The sequence below is a fragment of the Morus notabilis genome, unplaced genomic scaffold (genome assembly GCF_000414095.1).
Source record: "Morus notabilis unplaced genomic scaffold, ASM41409v2 Scaffold235, whole genome shotgun sequence".
In the NCBI taxonomy this organism is placed as follows: Eukaryota; Viridiplantae; Streptophyta; class Magnoliopsida; order Rosales; family Moraceae; genus Morus; species Morus notabilis.
The window spans coordinates 302,999-328,724 of record NW_010360036.1 but is presented as its reverse complement, the minus strand read 5'-3'; the positions used below and the strand labels follow the sequence as shown (position 1 = coordinate 328,724).

General features: G+C 38.3%; 2 protein-coding genes across 2 annotated transcripts; one reads left to right on the top strand and one right to left on the bottom strand.

The window, feature by feature from the left end:
- Positions 1 to 97: 97 nt before the first annotated feature.
- Positions 98 to 18,358, bottom strand: LOC21401071 (sacsin). Its single transcript, XM_010095774.2, has 13 exons — positions 17,959 to 18,358; positions 16,749 to 17,475; positions 10,466 to 16,458; positions 8,737 to 10,250; positions 8,216 to 8,479; positions 7,572 to 7,789; positions 7,016 to 7,287; positions 3,550 to 6,514; positions 3,344 to 3,476; positions 2,633 to 3,156; positions 1,284 to 2,186; positions 794 to 976; positions 98 to 560 (listed from the first exon to the last, which is right to left on the bottom strand). Exons 1-13 carry the CDS (start codon positions 18,330 to 18,332, stop codon positions 363 to 365), a joined length of 14,268 nt encoding a protein of 4,755 aa, XP_010094076.1. The 5' UTR covers positions 18,333 to 18,358; the 3' UTR covers positions 98 to 362.
- Positions 18,359 to 21,247: 2,889 nt separating this feature from the next.
- On the top strand, positions 21,248 to 25,002 carry LOC21401070 (endoglucanase 5). The gene is made up of 11 exons (XM_010095773.2): positions 21,248 to 21,439; positions 21,575 to 21,787; positions 22,035 to 22,235; positions 22,428 to 22,514; positions 22,605 to 22,769; positions 22,908 to 23,031; positions 23,128 to 23,291; positions 23,591 to 23,927; positions 24,019 to 24,066; positions 24,228 to 24,269; positions 24,666 to 25,002. Exons 1-11 carry the CDS (start codon positions 21,248 to 21,250, stop codon positions 24,953 to 24,955), a joined length of 1,863 nt encoding a protein of 620 aa, XP_010094075.1. The 3' UTR covers positions 24,956 to 25,002.
- Positions 25,003 to 25,726: the final 724 nt, after the last annotated feature.

The window sequence follows — 25,726 nt, the reverse complement described above, 5'->3', positions numbered from 1 at the left end:
GAACTGATTTTTGCAAATTCTCTCCCCTCTTTCTTTATCATTTTGTGTCCTTTCTTTTTTCAACCAAGAAAAAGAAGCGAAGAATAAATGACCATTTTATTGTGCAAGATAAATTTATATACATTAAATGATTAAAAATATATATATACAAAATACCAATTACCATGTTCTCTCTCCATATATTTTCGTTTTGAATCCATCTTCTATGCACATAACAAATGGAGGAGCCGCCATGTACACTTTGAAAGAAAATTCTTGCAGAAATCTGACAAATCCCATGGGCCAAGGATATTTTAAGTCAACTGTTCCGCCGCTTTCAGTATAATATATATATATATATATATATAGTTACACCTCCTTTTTCATGGCCGAAAAATCCTCATAGTTTTTGAGACCTGTAGACGACAAAATGGACACCTAGAAACAGCTGAAGAGCATCTCCTACAAAGAACATGGCCGCAAGGAACTATTGTAATGTCAACTTCAGCAGTCAAGCACACCCGACAAAGCCATGCTGCCTTTGCCGATTCAGCTTCTTTTGCTGCCACGTCAGCTTTTTCCTGCAAAATTGTTCAGAAATCGTAAGCGTTTAGTTGGGAAATCAATGAAGCATGAAACAGATTCATACAGCGGTTGAAATCATTGACATGGAATTTCATAGGTACCAACTTAAAAGGAGGTATAACTTTTTATGTATATTTCAAAAACTTGACGTACAATATATATTTACCCTCTTCCACCACAAAAATTGCATCAGTAAATTACTAACATTTTGCCTACTAATAACACTAACCTGCTCAAGTAAAAGTATTGTCTGCGACTCCTTTAGCTGTTCTTGTAGCATCACTGTTTTTTGCAGTAAGGACTGCTTCTCTACATCCATATGTATTCCAACTGCAGAAAGCATCTCATCTACGGCTTGCACCAGTTCTGCAGCTGAGACTCGGCCATATTGGAGCTCAGCACCGGGTTGCAGCTGCCAACAAAGAAAGCATTCTCAGTTTGATGCTTGATGTCATCCAAATAAACCAGTAAATACAATAGATACATCATCTTCTCAACAAACGATAATAATACTAATAATAAAAACCCTTGAAAGATACGGTTTGGAAGTCAAGTTCTCAAGCCCGGAGTAGGGATAGAAACATGGTATGCTATAAACCAACAAATTCAAAAATTTGCAGGATTGTCTAACCTAAAGGATTAAAAGATAGCAATTCTCTGCATACAAAGAGAGGAAAAAGCCATTCACCACCATGTAATGAGAACAGAGAGGCCCAAACCTGGGAAGATCTTGCTTTGGCTCTTGCTGAGGTTTCTGGAACTTCAGCATTATTCGTACTGTTAACTGTGTTACCATCATCCAACACCACTGTAGTCTCACTGCCCATTGATGTGCTTCTGAATGACAAAACTTGTGAAGAAAGAAGAAATTGTGTTTCCCCAGGTAAGGTTTCCACCTTGAATCTGTACAGTGCTTGTCCTGCTGATGGTCTAACGTCCTCTGGAACCCTACCGTATTTGAGCTTTTCACCGTTTTGAGGTCGCCATGCCACAACTTCCCCAGCGTAAAATGGTCTTAATGGATGAAACTGTACTTGACGAGTATCATGGGGCAATACTTTCCCTATCAGACTATTTCTTCCAACCAAAGTTTCCATTTCTTTTTTGTCAGAGCAAAGTTTTAAAATATCAACAATTGCATTTTCAGAGCCTCCAGGACAGACAAATAAAGATCCAATAGGTAATGGAGTCGGGGAACCTAAAACCTGGCTAATAACATTTGCAATAACATCAAAAACTGAGAGAAAAGCGGGTGGTTCAGCAACCAGAACACGGGTTTTGGACCAGTTTACATAATAAAGTCTCTGATGGTGGCATCCAGCAATACACTCCGGAATAATAGAATCCCTAACTTCATGGGTAATATCTATAGACTTTGGACGAAGCACAAAACGAGTATGAAGGCACTTAACAAACAGTAATTTTTCCGCAACAGCTTCTAAGCAATTTTGTATGCTTCCCGGGTTTAAGTTCTTAAGTGCAGGAATGTAACTGGCCATGCTATTTACAACAGTCCAAACAGCACCATGAAATGATTTGCTCAACAGTTTTTCTCTGATGGCTGAGAGCGGAACTGATCCAATATGTTCCAAAGTTTGTAAATGCTCCTCATGAACTAATTCCTGCAACCACAACGGAAGTTTTAGCAATGACTAGAGAAAGCCTCTGTTATTGAATATCTGTTAGTTTATCAATCCATCCCAAAAGCTTAAGCGGTTAAGAAGCGGGCCAACAATAGTTTTATACTTTAACACTCCTCCTCACGTGTGGGTTGGATAATAGGCAATCGTGTGGGTAAATTAATTAGAAAGCCCAACACGTGAATATTTAAGTCCGAGATATATTAAAGACCCAACACATGATGACAATTTAAATGGGGATAAAGAGTGCAATTACGGGGGTTTGAATTTAGAACCTCCCGCTCTGATACCAATCGATCCCAAAAGCTTAAGCTGTTAGGAGGTGGGCCAACAATAGTTTTATACTTTAACAATATCTCAAAAGAAACATAATCAACCAAGGTAGACGATTTGGAAAAAAAAAAAGAAGTTTTCGAATGTAATGTTACCTCAATTACTACATCAGACAGCTTTTTAATCCCCAGAAGTATACATAATCTCTCAGGAAGATCAGGGTGAATAAACCTTATCCTTGAAGTTTCAATGGATTTGACGAATCGGGAGCCATAAGAATCAACATATACACAGGATCTTGCATCAACAAGTCTGCAGCCATCATCCGGGACTATTGCTTCTGATTTCCAATGGGACCCAACAGAGATACTTGTCCCATCAGAACCATCGCAGATGAAAAACAAAATTTCTAATACTGCACGAAGCTCATTTGGGTTTAACCGTTGATATCCACAAGCTTTCTGAAGACTCAAAAGAAGATCCTTGGCAGAAGCAATTGATAGCGCATCCTGGAGTCCCAAATCTTTGAGAATCTTCACAAAAGGAAGATAGAGGGCCGGAAGTTCAAAAGCAAACGGGGATAAGTTAATTGATAGACGTGCAAAAAGCAGATTTGCAGTCACCAAGCGGGTTCCATTTGCAGCAGGAACAAAAGGCACTTTCTGCAACTCTTTTATATCTGAATACAAAATAAAACCACAGAATTTACTAATAATGTCACTTGAAGTTGGTAAATAAAAAAAATGGTAAAAAATTCTAATAAACTCACTATCCATAAACTATAATGCAGAAAGACCTAATTTTAGAGACAGTATTTGTCCTATTAACTTTAATGAATTAATTAAACAAAAAGGAACGACATTTACCTGAAGTAGAGAGGGAAGCCCAAATCTGATCCAGGTACTTCAGAACTTCACAAGAACCTTCATCAATGGTCATCATGCCTGAAGCAGTTGGCCAGTGCGCAAGTGTGTCCTCACCACTATTTTTTCCAATAATCTACAGCACAGTTATACGATTAAATTTCACACACACTATTAGTATTCTTGGATAGTCTAAGTAGTAGAATTACCTGCAAATGTTTTAGAACTGTAGAAAAAGCTGGGGGGCTCCTCAGGTGGAGTGAGCCCCAAGAGTATTGAGGAGGAACAAAATTTTTCCTCGACAGAATAGGAGTACAACTCCAAGCCAGAGGCCAATCCTTTGACAGAATAGCTTCACTGTAAGAAGTGAGCACTCTCTTGCCACCTTTCCTGCCACCAACATCTGGAAAGCCAAATTCAGCGGGTATGCATGCAATCTTTCCAAGGACATTACAGAAGTTATTGCCATATAGGACAGCAAAATTTGATAAGATCGTTTCAACAACTGAACCAGCTAACTTCCATATCTCCAATGAAACTTCGGTCTGCGAGCTTGTTGAGTTGTCAAAATCGTCCAAATCCCCAGATTTCATGCATTCCTTTCCAAGGAACTCCATTCTTCTGGCACATTCAAGTATAACATCTGCTTCCGCTGCAGTTCGGAGCCCAGTTTTTCTTAAAATGTGGAGCCAACCATCTCTAGTAAACCTTTCTCCTGGAAATCTTTTCCTCTCACCAGAGAAAACCGATGTCAGTAAGGAATCAACAGGATCAAACAATTCCTTGGGCTTTGATAAATCTGCACAAAATTCATCAGCATTCCTTACAAATTTAGTTTCCTTCAGAGCTTCTACTAATGAAGAATCTAGTTGAAGATCTTGCCAATTTGTAAAAAGATATATCAGTATATCCTCGCGTTCAGACTCAGGTTTCTCTTCAAACCCAGGCAACCCAAACCTAAGCAAGATTTGTTTATCATGCAATTCGGAGACTCCAAGGGCTATAAGCAATGAAAATTCAGTTGAATCTGTGGAATAAGAAAGGCAATGCTCATCATGAGGTTTAAGAAACGAATTTGAAGAAATCATACAGTGATCATTGCCATGCAATCTTGTGTACGATCCCACAACTGTTTTATATATAGGAAGAGAATGCAAAACTTCGAGTTCTTCACTTGTGTAATTGGAACCATTAGACAAGAAATCATTGGCAAAAAGTGCAAGAAGTTCATCTCGATCAGAAGCAACAAAAGAGGTTAGTTCAGGGAAATAGCCAGCATGTTTAGCTGCAACCAGCTTGGAAGCAATAACTTGCCCTAAAGATTGGCCAGAAGTTGGTAAGCAATTGCTCGGAGCAGCACAATCGATGAAAGCTATATCGAAAATTGGGATGTTGCATTGATTCAACAATGATAACAACCAAGGGTATTTGTTTTTGGCTTCTTCAAAAGCTGAAATGAAAGCTTGAACTGATTCAGAGCCAGGAGTCAAACTACTTCCTGAAGCATCTGTCTCCAAGGCACCTTCTGCAGAGTCCAAATTGCGAAGAGCAGGTGGAACAAAAACCAAGTTACGCTCCCTAACACGACATAGGATTGGTCTACCGAGGAAAGCAGGAATTATTGGCCAGTCTGAAAACAGTAAGAGGTCTTCTGAAGAGCCACTAAAATTTTTCCAGAAAAGTCTTATCCATTCAGAGGAAGGGCCCCCTTCACCACCTGAACCTGATGCACTTTCCCATGAAAACCAAGGAGCAACATTCGAGTCCATTACATGACTCACCCATTTTTCATGAAAAACTACCCTCATATGAGAAGCCAGTAACTGAAGAGTAAAATTGTGCAGCTTCAATAAAATTTGCAATGCGCCATTTGAGAAAATGTCAGCCAAGATTGATCTATCCAATACCTTGGGGTGAATAAACTTTGCAGCCAAAGGTTTCATCAGTATTTGTTGCTCCTGATTCCCAATCCAAAGTTCATTAGTCCCCAGCTTTGTTAAATGGTTTATAGTAGTTGGACACGGTAAACCTTTTAGTTCAGTGGCTACTAAAACAAGGTTCTGGTCTAAATTTCCATATCTACTGTTATTGCTACCTGCATCAGTTCTCCTCTGAGCCATGGGCCCTCCAGCTCTACCAATATCCTCAACAACTCCCCGACCAAAATCAAATAAGGCCTTCCCCAAACTTGTCATCATTTCAATGGCATCTCCTGAACTTGTTGCATTTTGGGTGGACAATGCAGGAAGATTATGAATATTGTGGTCAACTGAGAAAGAGTTTCTAATTGAATTGCATATTTCCCCAATCTGAATATCAGACAAGCAGTATTCAAGAACATCCACATATGTATCAACTGATTGAAGAACAATAGATGTCGAAGAAACTCGTAGAAGATCCCGAACCATTTTAGGTTTCACTTCTCTTACTGTAATCCCCACAGCTTGGATTTCTGTCACCAATTCCCAAGGTACCGAAAACACTGGGTAGTGCTCCTTTACAAAGGCACAAACAGTGGCTGGAAGAAGATTACCACCCACCCCATTACCAGGTTGAGAAAGAAACATGCCTTCTTCAGCCTTGACTAAATTTCCCGAGTACAACTGCCATAGTGGAAGGTCAACAACACGAGCATAGAAAGGCTTTACTACTTGTTCAATTAAGCACTCCCAATCTGCTTTAGAAACCTTTCTTGGAACTAAATTACTGACATCACCAACTTGACTGGACGGATCATCCCCGTAAGTCCTTGGCCAAAACGAATAAATTTGATCACCATGGGCTTTCAACAAGAGGCTAACTGCACGTCCTGCACTTGGCTCGATTGCAGAACTAGATTGTTCTCTTCTTAACCTCTGTATTTCCAGAACCAACTCGATGTAGGAATCACAAACACAAGACATCAGCTCTGTGTTCCAAGCTTCAACTAATTGATTTCCAGCATCAGTCCATGCCTCTTTTGAAGCTTCTCGATCATGGTCTTTAAAGAGATGACGACCATTATTGTGGCAAACCAAGAAATAACCGAGCACTGTGACCGGCAATTTTATGCCATTAGAAAGTGGGAGAGGGGTCATCACGGAACTCATCAAACAAATATCAGCAGGATGGCCATTTCGGGATATATGAGCTGCAACTCCAGCAACAGGTGTTAGGTTGTATGCCAGATACCGCCTGGTAAATAGTAAAACAACCATAAAAAACGTCTGAGAGAACATTTAGAAACAACTAGGAAAACAACCAGAATCTCTCAAGCATGGCAAGGTTGAAATAAGAATTAAGGTTGAACAGATCTATTCCGAGGAACCAAAGTTCCATCAAAGTAGAAATTCAAAACGTAGGAAGATGGAATATATAAATGCAAAGGAAAAGGAAATAATAAAGCAGAAGCCAATTACTGGAATCACAAATTCATCATGGCAAGGTCATACTGAACACGACGCATATCATAGTCACTTTTGCAGAATTGGATTAGTTAAGAACATTAATTGTAATATCACCTACAAATTACAGAAAAATACGGGGATCTATACCATTTTTAACGTAAATGCTCTCATATTGATAATGTTAAATATAATCATTTCTCTAAAGCAGAAAAAGTATAATCATTTTTCAATTTCAAAGCACATTGGAAGATTCAAGAGAAATGCCATAATTTTCCACTTCCTAACTCACCTATCAAGAGCCATATTTCTGGTTTGCCCAGAACCCAAGGTGAGCACTACAAGCCACTGATCAACAACTCTGTCTTGACCTTGTTTTGTGGTCACATCTATCACATGCAATTTTATCGCGGCATTTGAACTACTAAATAGCCTCGATATTTGGAACTTCCTCCATTTTTTTTCTGAAAATGGATTCCTCATGATAGCAGATGAAGAGTCGATGCAAACTGAATAATCTTCGCACGGACGCAGGCTCTCTTCCTCCCATGTCAACAGTGAAACCTGATCATATTTCAAATATTAAAGGTCACGCAATATGCTTATAAAACCAAGTTAAGAAGAACTTAACACGAATAATAAGAAATTATAGAAATGATAAAGGTAATTTTTTATTACAGCTTCAAGCTTTTTAAAGACAAACACCTCTACAGCATATAAGAATTATCTCTTTCACCGTCTAGATGAGCGCATAGTCATTCAAAATCAGAAAGACAAGAAATTATAAAGTCTAGAAAAGTTGAGGGGAAAAGTTCAGCTTTCAACGTCACATTCAACACTAATGATACCTGCATAACTGACTTTAGGAATAGAAGTGTTCTAGACCCTTGCTCCAAAAATCTGTCATTTATCTGTTTAATTCTTCTTAAACCAAGCTCAAGTTCATCTTTTAAACAATCCGATGACAGAGGCATACGAATAATTGTTGAATCTGATGACCATAACGTATTTTGACCAAGAAGCATAGGACTGAATTGATCACGAAACCGATCAGTCAAATTAGTACCTGAAACAGCAGCAGTAAAGAAGCTTTTTAGATAAACCGATTGTAAGGAGTTAGCCCCACTTAAAGAATGCAACATAGGCATAGAATTTTTGTATATGTGGGAAACAAAACATTATATTAAATGCAACACAGGTCCAATAACAAGAAGAGAACTAGGGGTGCCACCAGAAAAAAGAGGCAAGCAAGGAAAACTGTAATGTTAATTGGATCCTGAAACTCCTAGCTATTAAAATGCTCCCAAAATAACTATTGGAATAGCTGCAGCTATCAAAAGGTAGGAAAAAAAGCGTAAGCTCGGACTCCATATTCCAAATATGGAAGCAAACAATGGCATGATGATTCATAAATCAAGAATGAGAAGCACAACATATCAAGTAAAAGAGAAGTATGGAAACAATTGCAATTAAATGATATAAAAAAGGGTACCTGTCAAGGAAAATACTTTTGCTGCAGGGGAACGAGATGGAGGTACAGCAAATGTGGAACCACAAGGATCAAAGACATAAAAAAAGCCACCAGAAACCATTGACAAGAGATTACATACAGAATAGCAGCTCAGTAGACCCAAACCATAACTAAGAGTATTTCCTCGTAATCTCCATGGAGGTAAAAACTGGAGACTGCTTACTTCCTCTCTGCTCAAGATGGCCCCTTCCAGAACAGCAACGAGGGCAGGCCCTTGAAATTCACCTGTACAAGAGACAATGTTGTAAACAAGATGAATAAATTTTTTTCATTAAGAGAATCAAGCTTAAATAACATGCTCAATCCTATTTCTACATTTTCATCGAGTTTCCAAAATTAGAAGAACAGTACAGGACACAAAAATGTGAAATTCACCAGTCTCTTTAAATCTCAAAATCATTCTAAAATGTAGATTTTGCCTGAGAAGTCCTTTAAAAGTGCATTCTGACTGATAAAAAAAAAAAAGATAATTACAAATTTACCCAAGTTATGTTGCAGTAAAGACTGGCGAGGATGTGTCCTCTTGTCAAAGATGAGGTGTAGCTTCTTGGCTTTGCAGCAATCGGCCAATTCAAGTAGATCAAAAAGTAGAAGATCACTGTCCCCATGCAAGGCCAATAGCTCATTGATTCTAGCATAGTCCATGCACGGCAGGTCTTTAGTCATTTCTTCATCTACTAAAGAGAGGCAGCGGAGTGACTGTACTCCCAACCTATTTGCCAGATCATTGTTGATACTTGAATGAAGAAATTGTTTCCCGACAGGAGTGCTATTTTCCATCCATGGTGCATCATTATACACAACATCCCCTACATGCATCAAAACTCCAGAAAAAACTGGAACTAAGAGTGGGCTGGTGGAAGTCTCGGACAATGGCTTCTCTAAGTCTGCACAACAATCTGCTATAGCTTCAAGGACGCAGAGGACAAAACTTAACTGATCTGACGATAGTGGAAACCCTCTCAAATCATTTTGTAACCGATGTAATACATGCAAATAGTCCTGAATATCAAAACTAAGTTTAACACCCAACTCCAAGAGTAAATCCCTGAATTCTGATAATTCAGATGGAACAACATACAAATATGGCGAGAATTTCACAGGGGAATCAAAAGCAAGTGCATTTGGGGCTACAAAATCATCCCCAATCCAAATCCAAGAAACACCATGTAGTGCTGATTTAAGCTCCATCAATTCATTGGTTCCAACATATTCCTGCATCTTCAAATATAGCAATGGAATTCCCTTTTGTAATGCAGCATCAACAACAGCTCGTTCAGCTGAAGATGACTTGATTTGGCCATAAAACGTGCAGAGCTCAATCAACTGAGTGAACAAAAAAGTTAGTTTAATCTGATCCATCCAACCGAGTTTACGTTTTAGGTACACTGAGCAGCATTCGCCATCTAGTATATGCATTGAATGGGACACTAACCACATATCTGACTTGAGTCTCACAAGGCTTGGTGGTGCTACTTGCTGACTGGATTTCAACCATGGCAGTCCTTTTAGAGGTGGATCACTACAAACAGGACACCACGCAATTTCTCTCATTTTGGACCAAAATACTTCTTCAGTTTTATCATCAAGAAAGTCTCCAATAAATGGATTAATGTCTGAAACATCTACAGGATAGTTCTCCTCTCTCTTGGGAGACTCAAGATGCACCACCTCTTTCTCAGTACTAGCGTTCTCAAGTAACGTGTCCCTATTTGATTCATTGCAATTTCCTTCTTCCTGATTTGACAGCTTCAGTGACAAGGCATCCAAAAGGACTAGTAACTTCCTCCCATAATTTAGTGTCTCAGATTGGCCAGCATCCTGGAGTAGAGAAACGGATTTGGCACAGTCGAGCAATCCAGTAAAGCCAAGAGTTCTTCTGAGTCCAAAACTAAGTAAAGCCTCTAGAGTTTCGTTATCTGAGAACTCATCAGAAGGAAAAAAAACTTCTCTATGTAGCACGGCTTGTAGCTCAGGTACACGAGGATCATAGAGCCTGAAAAGAAAATGATTCAGTGAGACAAATATATTAGAAAGATAAGCCATATTAAATTCTAATAAAAAAGAGCCTGATGCAAAAGTGGGTTAAAAAGCTAACAAAACGAATGAAATGCCAAACAACCTGATAAGAAGGCAATTCAAGAACACTAACTACTAGAGTACTACCTAGTACTTAAGTAAATAGAAATCACAGAAACTGCATAACTGTACCTGGATGGCTGCTGCCAGGATCCATCAGCGGCTAAAACGAAAGCTACAGTGGAAAGATCAGACTTTACAGAATTATCCTCTTCAACGAGAAGCTTCAAGTCAAGCAAAATGGCTGAAAGGACTTCCTGCTGCGGAAGGAATTTTGACATGCAGTTTAACACATGATTATTATAAAATTCCACCTTGGAGGGTTCTCCAATCTCTAAATATGTTCTCAAAATACTACTTTCTCTCTCTGAATCTGTGCGTACAAAATCATCATCTAACAGATCCTCACGAACACCATTAGGTTTGAGCCGCTTGATAGGATTACTCAAACTTGCTAGCTTTCTACTTCTGTACAATTCAAACACAGGGAGGTGCTTGACGATGTCAATATGTACCTTTTCAATTTGCCCTTCCGAAAACCATTTAGACTGGAGAATGAAACTACGAAGCTCATGCAGCTCACCTTCGGATGCATTGTCGAAAAGGCCCTCAATGTTCTCTGGCTTACCAGCAATTGCAAGAAGTGCATTTAATATGCCAGTTGCTGTTGGCGGCTGAATAAATTTTCCCAATTGTGGATGGTCTACTGGGATGTCAGGACTCAAGAAAAGACATCCTATTTTCAGCAATAAAGAAGACATGTTCTCACTCCACCCACCATCTCTAATCACACGTGAATTTTCCACTAGTTGCATGAGACAATTATTTCCAACCGGTAATAAAGGCCACTTGGAAAAAAGGGACAGATCAGCGCAAGAAGACTTGAGATAGCCCCATAGAAGTCTTAACCATTCCAAACTTGGTTGACCTTGATGACTCGGAACCCAAATCACTTGTTTGGCATGTTGCCACTCTGCTGGCAGTAACTTGAAAAGAAGTTTTTCAAGTAAACGACATGATAAAAAGGAGATATTTGAGTCTCCACTCTGTGCTATGTCACAAAGCTTTTCATGAACTCCTTCTGGAATCGCGCTATCTACAAGTTGATTAGGAACTGAAACTTTGAGCAGAGCATACTCATCTCCTTGGGCAATATATATTCTTTCACCTGTTCCATTCTTCTCAAACAATGTAAATGAACCATCGGCAAGAGGAAGCAAAGGTAAACCATGCAGACAAGTAGGTTGAATGGGCATTTTCAAGTCAAGCAAGCAATATTCAAGGGTCAAGATCATTGCATTTCTGTCCTTGAATCCACGCCGTCTTCGAATCAGCAACGTTCTTAATAATTGAGGTGTCAAAAAATGCAACGATGGACACACATCCATAAATCGTTCAACAATTGGCTCGGAAACAGTAACAAGTGGTAGACCAGCGTCTGAAAGTACCTCAACAAGCTCACGAGCCTTGCTAAACATAAAATCAGGAAATATGGCTTGTTTGGTCGAAATCCACTGACCCCCTCTAGCTTTTGTGTATAGTACACGTAGACCCAAGTCTGCAATGAATATGTAGAGTTTTCTCACTACTGATGCCCAAGGTTGTAATCCTCTTGTCTGAGGCCAAAATGAAAAGAACAAATCACATGGACCAAGTTCCAATGCAATTTTCTCTAGCATACGGCCATAAGCTGGGGCCACAACATCTTCCAGCAAATAAATATTCCAGTCTGATCGTTTTTTGCCACCCCCTGCCATGTCATTACCGAACCAGATGTCTCTCCTATTTGATGACAATTCAAAATATGCATTAACATGTGCTGGAAGACCAGTATTAATTGGCAGAGGCAGAAAGCAAAAGGCACGGCCTTCAAAATCCTTCCTATCTTGAATTGAATCTGTTGGAATTTTAAACAACTCAGAAGCAATTCTACTTTCATCTTCCATCTTCATACTATCACTCAATTCTCTATCAACCTTGACAGATTGAAAATATGCAGCAACACATGCCCAAGGAATAAAAGCGTGAGATTTTTCATTTGACATTGCAGACTTTTTCTTAGTTTGCCCTCTACCTACACATTCAGAGGTTATCCAACAGTGTGATAAATTGCCAAATGAGCTTTCCTCTGTTATTACAATCTTCTGACATTTATATGGCAAGTCCCCATCTATTATTAATTGGTTCATTTTCTGTACAAATTGATCTTTATCCATTCCACCATGTTGCCGTCCATCGAAAAAGCTAAACATACTTTGCAGGGAATTAGATTCCATTTGAGGATCACTGATGCAATGCTTACGAGCACGATGTAGGAGTTGCATCTCATGTCCAGTTCCTTCCTTGACAAAAACGGATATAGTTTTCACATTGCGTAGAAAAAGTAGGGCCTCGGAAACAACCTGGGAAAAAGAATCAAAGAGAGAAATAACATCTTCAGGTGCGTATCCTTCTTTCTTTATTTGACTTCTAGAAGCAACACTCACAGTCCTAAGTGGAAACCGAAAAAGGGTTCCAGGAAATTCATGCTGCAAGTCACATCCAAAGTGTAAGAAGGGAGAAAATTGGTCAGGAAATTGGTCCAAAATCCTTCTGCCCACAAATTTAATTCGTAGCCCAGGATGAGACGGAGAGATCCCAGGCAAATGACAAGCATGAGGATCAAACATAACAATGTTTTCACCAGAAACAAATGTGGGGACGTCTGTAAAATGATAGACACAATTAAAACCTAGACCAAATCTTCCAATTGCAAAAGGCTTCTCTAGTTTACTTTCTTGGCCAATACGTGAGATTGCGTAAAGGTCTTGGGGAGTGAAAACGGAATCATTGAAGCAGTACAATGCAGGGCCTTGCCAATCTGCCATTTCAGGAGAAAGAAGAGAAGAAGTCCCATATTGAGTTTTATCCAACAGAAAGATCACTTCAGAAGCACCTGCATCCTCTGCGTTCTGCACAAGTTCATACAGAATCCCAGGGCCATCTGCATACATTTCAAGTATATGTTTGAGCCTAGTTGTCAAGGCTTCATGTTGTCCAAAAGCTTCTGCAGCTCCAGATAAACTCAGATTCATTGAATCAGCACTCTCAGCTAATAAAATCCTGCGAAGAGAGCAGACGCCAAGCTTTTCTGCAACATTATTTGATATGTTCCCATGCACAAATTTATGAACTGTTTTCCTTGCATTCAAGGTCACATTAGGAGTGACATTAAAAAGGTTACCGGGATCCTCTGAGCCAAGCAACCAAGGTGCATCATTATAAACCAAGTCGCTTGCAGGATAAAATGTGCCCGATACATCAGGTAAATAAAGCTTTACTTTTTGTTCGTGCAATGGAACTTCAGCCAGATGCTGCACAATCAATATGGCTGCCCTAAGTTCCTGTGCATTAAGAGGAGAGGAACCTTTCTTCATGGCCATTCTAAACAAAATATCACTATAATCTGTGGGCTTCAAGAATTCTCGGATGCCAAGTTCTAAAAATAATTCCTTGAAAACTGCTAAATCAATTGGTATAACACGTATATAAGGGGCCAAATGGAGAGGGCCATCCAGGACAACCTCATCTGCAATTGCAAATCCATCACCAACCCAAATCCATCGACAACCTTCAAGAATAGCCTTTACAATGTCCATCTCATCTGAACCAATCAAGCTTGTCAGTATTGAGTATATCCTTGGCATTGCCAAGGCTAATTCCTGGCGTAGCACCTGATCATTCACAATCTCATTGTTTTTGCCAAGCTCAAGTAGCTGAGCAGCAATCACACTTCCACCTGGTGGAGATGACCATCCCAGGCTGTATGATAATGCTGTGGACGAGCATTCTCCATCGAGTATTCGCATACTCCCTGAAACAAGCCACAGATCTGTTTGCAGTCTTACAAGCTTTGGAGGAGCAACCATGGATGAGACAACCGGCCACGGTAGACCTTGAAATGGAGCATAAATTAATACTGGGCACCAGCAGATCAACCGTAAATCACTCCAAAACTTCTCGAGATCAGATTTTAAGTTGCTAGGTCTGAATACGGTAACAGCTCGTGAGAACATTTTGTTCATTTTTCCTTGTTCAACATCCAATGGATCAGGCATCCACTTTCTTGCATTAACTTCCAAGTAGGACAGAAGCACCTGGCCTTTTGAATGAGCCCTTTGTTGATCCTCACGCATTAACCGTTCCACTTGTCGAGCACTTTCTATGACAGCCTCGGGGGATACTGATGTTCTGAGGCCCAAACCTTGTAGCATGTCCAAAATGCGAGATTCTTGGAAAAGACCACGAGGAAAACTCCCAGAATCTTCTAATAATGCATAGAGTTCTTCATTACGAGGATCATACAACATAGAAGGACACCTAAGAACACCACTCAAGGTTGGGACAAATTCCAAGTTTCTCAGAGACTCCTTGAAAGATATGTCTTCAATGCACAATTGTGGTAGGCTTTGCAAAATAGAAACGATGATGTGGTCACGAACTTCTGGTTGCAACTCCGGAATTCTATTTAAGACATATTGCTTGTAGAAACACGCCTTCCCCATTCTCTGAATGCCATAATATCTCAACAGAATATCTTGCTCGCTATCTGAAGAGCTAATAATGAAGTCATTCCCCAAAAAGCACTCAGGGATGTCAAATGGAGGTATATACTTCTGTGTACTTTGAAGATCGGAAAAGTGGAAATCTGGATTAGATCCCCCAGCATAAACTTTATAAATAGGAAGCCTTTTGCAATTTCTTATGTTAGACTCATTCATAAAGTCGCCAATATACCACTTTGGATCAAGGAGAAATACACGTAGTTCATCCCTCTCTTCTGCTTCCAAATTGCCCAAAAATGTTGAAAGCATACCGCCATTTGAGGTGAAAACATCATATATAGACTCCAGAATGCTTGCACCATTAACATCACTTACATAATGTGATAAATCTGAGTGCTCAATTCCATAACTAGGATTAAGTATCTTGCATCCAACTTTAATCAGTATATCACGTATCTTGTAAGGGAGCTTTTCAGCATTGACCATTTTTGATTGTCTAGAGGCTCTGTAAAGATGCCCGGATATGGAAGGCAAGATGGGCCAATCACTGAACAATGACAGTTTTTCACAATGATTTCTGAGATATTGCCAAAATAGCATTACCCATGCTGAAGTAGGATGATTACAAGACTCCAGGTCCCAGGACACTTTGTTCTTATACTTCCATTCAGCAGGGGCAAATCTTGAAAAAAACTGAAGTAAGTAATGAACATTGAAAATAACAAGATTTGACTTGGAGGACTTTGCAATAGCAGAAAGTCGACTCAGTATGTTATGAGGAATATTCATATCAATAACTCTGTCATGTATTCGTGGAAGCAGCTTGTATTCTAATTCATTGCAGATAAAGTAAGAACTTCCCTTTGAGGCTTCAGAGAATAATCCAAAATCACCATTTGCCAGTGGAAGCAGAAGTAGGTTACATGCGTGTTCACCAACATCTATGTCAATCAAGTCTTCAAGACAATATTCCAACAGTACAAGCTTGTAAGATTTTCCCAAAGCCGAAAGAGATTTGCACTCTCTGAGAAAATGACGTACTGTATCAGGTGTTACCACCTTTGGTTGAGATGTATAAGCAAATTTTAGGAGCATGTTAGATAAAGAGGTGGGCAGATGCACAATAGGCATTCCTAGCTGCGTCAGAGCCTCACCTAGCTCCTTACTTTTCAAAAATTCTTCATCGTGAAGAAAAGCTTCAATTGGTGATACCCATTTCCCACCCTCAAGATCTGTATACAGTACAGGTGCATCAGAAATATTTTTGTAAATTTGCTCAACCAAAATGTTCCACGGCTCTTCAAAAGATCCACAAGGCCATAAAGAGTAATAAAAACTTTTTGACTCTAGCGATCCTTGTACACCAAGAAGAAGTTGCCTAAAACTTGGAGCCACAACATCTTCTAAAAGGAGCCTGTTCCAGATAGAACGAATTTTTCCACTTCTGTCCATGTCATCTCCATACCAAATGCCACGACGATTTGATGAGACCTCGAAATATCCATTAACTTGCACAGATAAACCAGTTCTTAGAGGCAAAGGAAGGAAACAGAATGCCTGGCCAACCTTAAGAGCATCACTCTGTAAAATATCAAATTGCAGCAGCATTAGGTTTGGAACTAAAAGGGACAAGCAGGAGAACAAAATAACAATTAAGGAAGAAAATAAACAATTTAGCCTATATATATTATGTATGCAAAAGAATAAATGGCTGAGCATGTATATAAATATTATATATATATATATATATATATATATATAAGAGAAGAGCAGAAGATATGAACATATCAGGTATTAGAAATTATACTCAAAAGTATTAGGAAAGATAAATTATTGGAAACATATATGAAGGGTTAGATGTTGTAAATTACATGCAATGAATTATTCGATGTGCAAGCTGCAACTGATGCCCATGGGAGCAAGTGAATATCATATTCTTTAGAAGCAGTAGCAGCAAACAAACCGATCCTGCTGGATGTTGATGCCATTGTCTGTACAATATAAAAAGAATCTGTCTTCTTCTCAGAATGGTACCCTACTGCTGCCTCCCTCAAGAAGTTCAATGAATAGCAGTCCATCTCAGTATCTTTTGAAATTACCGACTTTGACAACCTCAATACTGCTTGCCGATGCCAAACAATGTCATGATTTGCTGAACTCACAGAGCATGAATAAAGCTTCCTAGGTTGAGATTCCTCGGCTTCCCATACATACATTTCAACACATAATACACTCTTTAGAAAGAGTAATGTGAATACTCCTTCATCATAAAGCTGCATAAACATGGAAGAAATGTCGTCCTCCAAATACGCTTGCCTCGAGAGCTTACTTCTGGATGCCTGATCTTCATTCCTCAGAGGAAAACGGAATAGAGTTCCAGCAAAAGGACTTGTCATGTCACAACCAAAAGCACAATATGGAAAAAACTGATCTCTGTATACTGAGATGGCTGAAGAACTAACATAGTCAATTCGTTTGCCGGGATTGGATGCAGAAACTTTGGGAAGATAAATACTCTGAGGATCAAATAATACGACATATTTTCCACTCACAAATGAAGGCAAATCTGTTAAATGGTACACCGAGTTGAAGCCAACCCTAAAGAAAAAAAATCAAATTAATGTCGGAAAATATTAAAGCCTTCCAAATTCTGACGTGACTATCTTTATTTAAACCAAGAATGAAAATATAGTTAGACCATATGCATCTTAACGCTAATAAGGTTATACTATTTTTGCTATTCTATTTATAAATATAATAAAGATCGTATTTTGATTATTATCAACTAAACAACTTTCAAAACAAAGAACACAATGCTGCCATGAAAAAACTTTAAAAACAAAAAAGAAAAAGAACAATAGATTCTTATAAGAGATTCTAATTCTAATTGTTGTTTGTACCAGAAAGTGATAATTTGATTTCTCCAACTTATATTTCATAGTACATTGCCGTTCCGAAACACCTGCTATTCTCAGGCTAAATTCGGAAAATTTGTATGCTAACAAAAACATGGAAAAAGAGTATAACAAAGCATTAATACGACAATTAAACACATATTTAGAACGATGGAGAAGCCGTTACCCAAACCGGCCGGTTTTCCATGCTTGGCCGTGCTTGCTACTACCACCGATCCTCGAAATACTGACGAAATCGTCCTCCGTAAAAACAGCGTCGTTGTAGGCCAAGAGCGCGGGTCCCTGCCACTGCGCCAGCGTCGGCGAGAGCAGAGACTCGGAGCCGTGGACGCGGCGATCCAAGCAGAGACAAACCTTGGTGGCGCCGGCGTCGTCGGCGTTCTGGATGAGCTCCTTCATCACCGTTGTCCCCTCCGGGTAGTTCAGGAGCACCTCGCGGATCCGGCGAGTCAGGTCAACCTTTTGCCCGAAGTCTTCCAGAAGGATCGCCATCGAGTCCGCCGAAGACGACGACCATGACGATGACGATGATTCCTCCATCACTCCTCCTCCTCAATTTTCCGGCGACACTCCTCCTCCTCATTTTCCCGGCGCCCTCCGCAGCCGCCGATCTTCCTTCTCTTTTGCGGCTCGTTGGTGTGGGTTTCCGAGGACTAGACCATGGAATTGGACCTTAAAGAAATATTTGGGAGACCATGCAATGGCGGTCCAGGAAAGGGCGGTGCTGAACTGAGGTAGTTTTTGGGAAACTTCTTCGTTGTGATTTTTTTTTTTTTTTTCCGCCTTTTGGCGCAAGTTTCTTAACGATACTGCCCGTCCGACGGCACCTATAATGAGATAAAAGTATATGTTTTTTCTTTTTTTTTTCCCCCTTTTGATTAATGTTTGATTCTTTGAAAAAACGACTGGAGGTCTCTATACAATGTATTTTCTAGCTTTTCCACCTCTGGCATTCACTTTTTGCTTAGAAAGCTTAAATTGATGTAGTTTAAACAAAACGGTGTCGTTTATGTTGTACGGTTTTTCTCAAGACGATGTCGTTTGACAAGCTAACACATTGGTGCCTCGCATAGTCGCATAGAAGACAACACAATAACCGAATTAATCTCTTTTTTGTTTTTTGAGAAAAAAAAAAAAAAACGTTCTTAAAACGATATTTAGTGTAATAAGGACAAAAAATAGAAATGAAAATAATTTTTTAATTTAGTATAAAATGAGAGAGAAATGAAAAATAATTTTTAGTCGTTTTTCATTTTTTATTTTTATTTTCTGCTCTCTCGAGCAGAGAAAGAGAAAAAGAGATATTAATGAATTTTTTTACACTGAAAATAATCTCTTGATAAAACTACCAAATGTATTTTTAAAAATAATTTCTGTCTGAGATTAAAAACGTTTTAATTTTTCTTTCAAAACACGCCTAATACTGCGGCAAGAAATTTTTTGGTTTTTTGTTTATCAAATTATGAGTTTTTTTTTTTTTCTGTACAAGTAAGATTAAAAGAAGCTATAATAGTGTTTTTCGGTTAGATAAATAAGTCGAGTTTTTCTATGCAAAACAGATTTTTTGATCCAGTATGATGTCGTTTCATTCTAGAATTGATATAGCGCTTTTTGTTTGAAGTTTTCCTACGTTTATTTTGCAAAACGTATGACGTTTTTTTTCAAAAAAAAAAAAAGAACTTGAAGAAACGCAACGTCTTTCAACTTCACTGATAACTCAAAATTGCCCTTCATGTAAAAATGACATGTCGTTTACCTTCAAAGTCTTTGTAATTAGCTTCATAATATTAGATGTCGTTTATCCCGCGAAACAATCCCTTCAATCTCGTTTATAGCCTGAAGTTGACATGTGATCTAATGGTGAAACATTGATTAGGTTGAGGGTTGAGCCCTATTATCTTTTCTTTTTTAATTTTTGAGGATTATATGCTCTTTTTTAATTAACAAAAAAAGAAAAGAAAGAAAGCAAAAAACCAAAATAATAAATGACCCTAGTTCCTCAAACACATATGACATTTGATATATTGGTTTCGTTATATGTTTAGGACGTGTAGTTATCGTTTATATCTTAAAATTGCCATTGCATGTCAACCAAATTTTGTTGTTGATAAGTGCGAAAAACAATTCTAAAAAAAAAAAAAAAAAAAGGTGCAAAAAACGACACGTCACTAAGGTAAATGATATTCAGAATTTTTTTTGTCGTTTACGTTAAAACGGCTCGTCGTGTATCGTGTTTAAACTAGTTTTTGATCCGAAATTGCTTCGTTTTATGTTAGAAATCAGTTGCCGACCATTTCAGGAAACAAACTGCGTTGTCATTTATACACTGAAAAGCGACATGTATTTCAATGTTCAAATATGTATGTTCTCCGTCATTTGTTCAGAGAAAAATGAGATTTTTTTTTTTTAACAATCTAGATCTTTACGTTTCATTTTTTTAGGCAGATGGTATTTGAAGATTTATTAAAATTCTTAAACAATTGAAAATATATGTTAGTTGAGGATAAAAATAATGTCCTTCTGAGGGGGAAAAAATAGAACAAAGAAAAAAAAAACACTAAGGCCCCATTCATTTCACCGATTCGAGTTTAGAATTCGAGTTTTGCTACAGTAAAAAGCTCTCAGAAACAGCACATCAAACTTTTTTACTACAATAAAAAGCTTTCACATAAAATCACATCTCAATTCGAATTAAAAACTCGAATTAGCGAACTAAACGGGCCCTAAACTAAAACTAAAATCCACAGGAAGAGGTGAGGAACAAAGAATAAAAAATGAATGTAAATGTTTGACAACACGAGGCAACACTTGAGGGCCATTTTATGGGTACATTGGATAAGTTAAGTGATACATTTGATAAGGCGAAGTAAATCTTATTCTTCCTAAATTATTTAAAATAATTGATTGCAGTTGACAATCAACATATATCTAATTATTTATTTTGAAAAAATATAATTGCACGTATCCAATTAAATTTTTTTTGTGCTCCAATCACTTTGTGATGTTCATAATTCCACACAGAAAATGGCTTCCTCTAACATTTGTCTACCAACCAACCTACTTACGAACTTAAATAAATATGAAGATGAAGGTCAATCAGTTTGGTTACCCAGCATTTGGACACAGATCATAAACAAGTCCACGTGGACGGACCTGATTTGCCATGCCATATTATGTGCACCCCAAGAAGCCATTTTAAGAACATAATCACAACGTGAGAAGCTCTACTATGTATTTGTGTCATCTATGAATTATGACTAAACAATGTCAATCACAACGTGCGGGCTACAACTAGTACAGTTCTAGTTAGTTTTAGTTTTCTTTTCTTCTTCTTCTTGTGTTTGATTCCCTATATAAACATTACTTGCACAAGTGGATAAAAACGTGCAATAGATCAGAACTAGGCAATTGTTGAACTTGCACTAGTCAAGAGTTGATCAAAACTTGTCCAAATCATGAAGAACTTGCTCTTCCTAGCATTGCTAGTCGGCGTTCTCCGACTAGAGGCGGCCGCGGAATTTAATTATGGAGAGGCCCTTGACAAGAGCTTGATGTTCTTGGAGGCACAAAGGTCCGGTAAACTACCACTCGACCAGCGAGTCAAGTGGCGCGGCGGCTCGGGGCTCAAGGATGGGTTGGCTCAGGGGGTAAGTTAAAAATTTACATTCTCACGCATTATAACAAGAAAAACTATTCGTTGCAGGATTTGTCAGTGATGTTGATAAACAACAACATTATTATCTATTGATAGTTGCCAACACTTTTTTTTATTTGTGGTGCAGGTGGATTTGGTTGGAGGGTATTATGATGCAGGAGATCACGTGAAATTTGGGCTGCCAATGGCATTTACTGTCACAATGCTTTCATGGGGAGTCATTGATTTCAGAAAGGAAATCACAGATTTAGACCAAATGGGACATACATTGTGGGCCATCAGATGGGGCACTGACTACTTCATGAAGGCACATCCACAGCCTAATGTTCTCTGGGCACAAGTAACTTTGCTCACCTATTTCATTTTCCTCGAGCCACTAGGGAAAATTTAAGCTTCTTTTTTTTTTTGTTTTTTTTTTGTTTCAATTCAAAAACAATCTTCATAAGTTCCAAATTTTGTCCTTTTATCAGACTTTCTCATGTCCTAATTTTATGTACCAATTTGCCATTTATGCATTATGAGCCTCAGTTTTTGGACATACGTTGACAGTAGGAGATCTTTTAAATTTTTCATCAAAATTACCTCAGGTGGGAGATGGGGACTCTGACCACTACTGTTGGGAGCGTGCCGAAGACATGACCACCTCGAGAACTGCTTACAAGCTCGACGAAAACCATCCAGGTTCTGACCTTGCCGGTGAAACCGCCGCCGCATTGGCTGCAGCTGCCATAGCTTTTAAGCCTTACAACTCTTCATACTCAAGCCTCCTCTTAGTTCATGCAAAACAGGTTTGTACATCTTCAAAGCCACATAATTAATGATATTCCACTAACATAATAAGGTTCAGTTGTTTTACTTTTTGCTACGCAGTAGTTCTCTTTTACCGACACACACGTATGGTGATGAATAACGCTTCTCTTTTTCCCATTTGTATTGGTAACGCTTTTCTGAAAGATTACATGTTTGACTTGTTTGTGCAGCTTTTCACTTTTGCTGATAGATTCAGAGGTCTATATGACGATTCTATCCAGAATGCTAAGGAATTCTATACCTCATCCGGTTACTCAGTAAGTGAACTATTTTCAATATGATCGTAACTGTTGTTATCTCTTGTTTTCTGTTTCCTAAATCTAATATTTCACTTTTGGCACTAAAAGGATGAGCTGCTATGGGCTGCCGCATGGCTCTACCGCGCAACCGATGAGGAGTACTACTTGAAGTATGTGGTTGACAATGCAGTTTACATGGGAGGAACCGGATGGGCAATGAAAGAGTTCTCTTGGGACAACAAATATGCTGGTGTTCAAATCCTTCTCTCTAAGGTACCAAATTCATGGCCTCTTTTTTTTTTTTCTTTTTGTTTTAGAGCCTTCAAATGTAAGAAACTGTCAGTTTACCACTTTTCCCGAAAAACTTAAGCTATCAGGGGTGAATCGACATTAGTTTTCGCTGTTTTGCAGATATTGTTGGAGGGGCGCGGCAGTGCTTACACTTCCACACTTAAACAATATCAGGCCAAAGCTGACTACTTTGCCTGTGCTTGTCTTCAAAAGAATGATGGTTACAATGCCTACATAACTCCTGGTAAGAGTCCAAACTATTCTTTGGAATTGCTTTCAAGACAAGTTTATAATTGAAGTATTCATGATATCTTTTTTTTTCTTTATTTTTTTCAATTAGGGGGGTTGTTGTATGTGCGTGAATGGAACAACATGCAGTATGTTTCCTCAGCTGCATTTCTTCTAGCCGTTTACTCCGATTATCTACGCGCGGCAAATGCCAAACTCACTTGCCCAGATGGCCAAGTTCAACCTCAAGAGCTTCTCAACTTTGCTAAGTCACAGGTTTATACTCTTTTCATCTTTCTTTTTGGTTATTCTAATAATAGTGGAGGAACAAAATCTAGTTTCTTATACTAGGGTAGAGGAGAAAATTGGAAGAAAAGAAAAGAGTGGAGGTATTCCTGAAAAGACCATTTTTAATTGATTCAAAAGTGGAGAGATTTTTAAAGAGAAAACTTATTAGTACTTGCATCAAAAGCTAAATTACCTTTTTTTCCCCCTCATTTTAAACCAAAATAATACTGATTATTAGTAAAAATAATCAAACGGAGTAGTAACACGGTACTTTATTTTCTACACAGGCTGATTACATTTTAGGTAAAAATCCCAAGGCCATGAGCTACTTGGTTGGATATGGACCAAAGTATCCAATCCATGTACACCACAGGGGTGCTTCCATTGCTTCTAAGTTCACTCTCAACTCCCTGGTTGGGTGTGTGCAAGGATTCGACGTGTGGTACCGTCGCCCCGAGGCGAATCCAAATGTCATCTATGGAGCCCTTGTTGGTGGCCCTGACAAGAATGATGACTTCTCCGATGACCGATCGGACTATGAACAAACGGAGCCAACACTTTCTGGTTGTGCCCCTCTTGTAGGCCTCTTCTCTAAGTTGCACATTACTGTGAATGGAATTCAAGGTGTGTACTTTGACTAAGGCCATCCTCTTTTGTGTTCAAATCTTTTGAGACATATCTGATATTTTCTTGTACCCTTTTTCATATATTACAGGTTCTTATCGTAGACAACAATCACCAATTTCCCACCAGACAACGCCAAGTATGTGTTTCATATCTCTGTTTGAAAGTTGTTAGTAACCAGAAAGAAAACGTTGAAAAGACTTTGTAGTTTACAACACATTTAAGTTGTTTATTTATTTATTTATTTATTCATTTTTTGCTTGAATGTTTATTTACTTGTGTTACCTAATGATTTTTCAGATACTTATAACCATGAAACACCAAGACCAAGCCCAAGCTCAGGTAAAGCAAAGATATCATAATGGACTTTTTTTCGGGTGTGTTTGGTTGGTGTATTCGTGACATGATTCGAATTATGATTCGTGATTCGTTACAGTATTTTTTCACACATAAATCGAGAATGATTATGAATCATGATTCTGAATCCGCGAACCAAACATTAATGATCAAAGAATAATGTCAAGGCTCTCTTAACATCAACTATGTGCAAAAAATTGTCACGTCGATTAGATATTAAATGCATCATCTATCAGCAAAAAGCATCATCTATCAGCAAAAATGACAAATATCTGTCACGTGAGTTGTTATAAAAAAGTTAAGGGCTTGACTCAACTATGAAAATCATACATATTATATTTATATCAACTAACATGGCCATGCGATTTGAATATCTTGCAGAAACCCCTGTCAAGTTTCTTCACGCGATAACCAACACGTGGACAATCGGAGGCCAAACGTATTATAGGCACAGGGTGATAATCAAGAACACATCAAAGAAGCCAATAACAGGTCTTAAATTGGGGCTTGAGAACCTCACAGGATCTTTATGGGGTCTCTCCAAGACTAACGAAAAGAACACTTACGAGCTTCCTCAATGGCACAAAGTCTTGAAGCCCGGAGAGCAGTGCAGTTTTGTATACGTCCAAGGAGGCCCTCAAGCCAGAGTTTCAATTCTTGCCTACCATTAGCCGTTTTTTCACTCAGAATCTGAGTTCAAATACTTGGGGCTCCACAGAAAGAGAGAAAAAAAAAAAAATAGTGGCCATTTTGTCCCGAAAATGTAATCTATTATTCTCGGTAGCAATTTAAGCAAATGCAAAGCTGACCGTTTATGGCATTTGCTCAAGCCTTAGAAGCTAAACCTGCGGACACTTAAAAAGGCTCATTTATTGACTGCGTTTAAACTTTAAACTCATAATTTTAATTTAATTACAATATTTTTTTTCATAAAAAATTTAAATTTTTTTTCTTTCACAAAGAATTTTAATTTTTTTTCTTTCACAAAATTTAAATTTCAAATGACAATAAAAAATCACTAATTTTAAACACAAAAACCACTAGCATGGTTTTGAATCTTTATTGTAGTCAATAGAATATAAATAAATAGTTCTTAAAAAGACTATATCATAAAAAGATAACTTAGAATTTGATACAGAAGTTGAGAAAAGAGTTGATATCCAGAACATCATATTCTAAAACAAACCGGGAAAAAGTCGCAACCTTTGTTCTTTTTTACTAAACTAATGAAAGAATTAGCTATAACGAACTAGTAGTAACCACAAGGATTTACTAGAATTGCACAAATCATATTGATTAATTCCCATCTCAAATGAAATCTAATGTGCAACATACTATTCAAATTTCGGGTTCCTTCATTTTTAGTCAATTTGCTTATTTTTCCTCTCAGATTTCATCAATTGTACGTACCTCAAAAATTAAAAGATTAATTCAAACTGATC

What these genes read in the sequence shown, in the direction of transcription:
- LOC21401071 (XM_010095774.2), bottom strand. Translation starts at nt 18,332, where the DNA reads ATGGAGGAATCATCGTCATCGTCATGGTCGTCGTCTTCGGCGGACTCG. An exon ending in TGGAAAACCGGCCGGTTTGG is followed by an intron (nt 17,476 to 17,958) that starts GTAACGGCTTCT and finishes TTTTTTCTTTAG; the next exon opens with GGTTGGCTTCAACTCGGTGT. An exon ending in TTTACTGCAACATAACTTGG is followed by an intron (nt 8,480 to 8,736) that starts GTAAATTTGTAA and finishes TCTCTTGTACAG; the next exon opens with GTGAATTTCAAGGGCCTGCC.
- LOC21401070 (XM_010095773.2), top strand. Translation starts at nt 21,248, where the DNA reads ATGAAGAACTTGCTCTTCCTAGCATTGCTAGTCGGCGTTCTCCGACTA. An exon ending in AGGATGGGTTGGCTCAGGGG is followed by an intron (nt 21,440 to 21,574) that starts GTAAGTTAAAAA and finishes TTTGTGGTGCAG; the next exon opens with GTGGATTTGGTTGGAGGGTA. An exon ending in TTCAAATCCTTCTCTCTAAG is followed by an intron (nt 22,770 to 22,907) that starts GTACCAAATTCA and finishes GCTGTTTTGCAG; the next exon opens with ATATTGTTGGAGGGGCGCGG.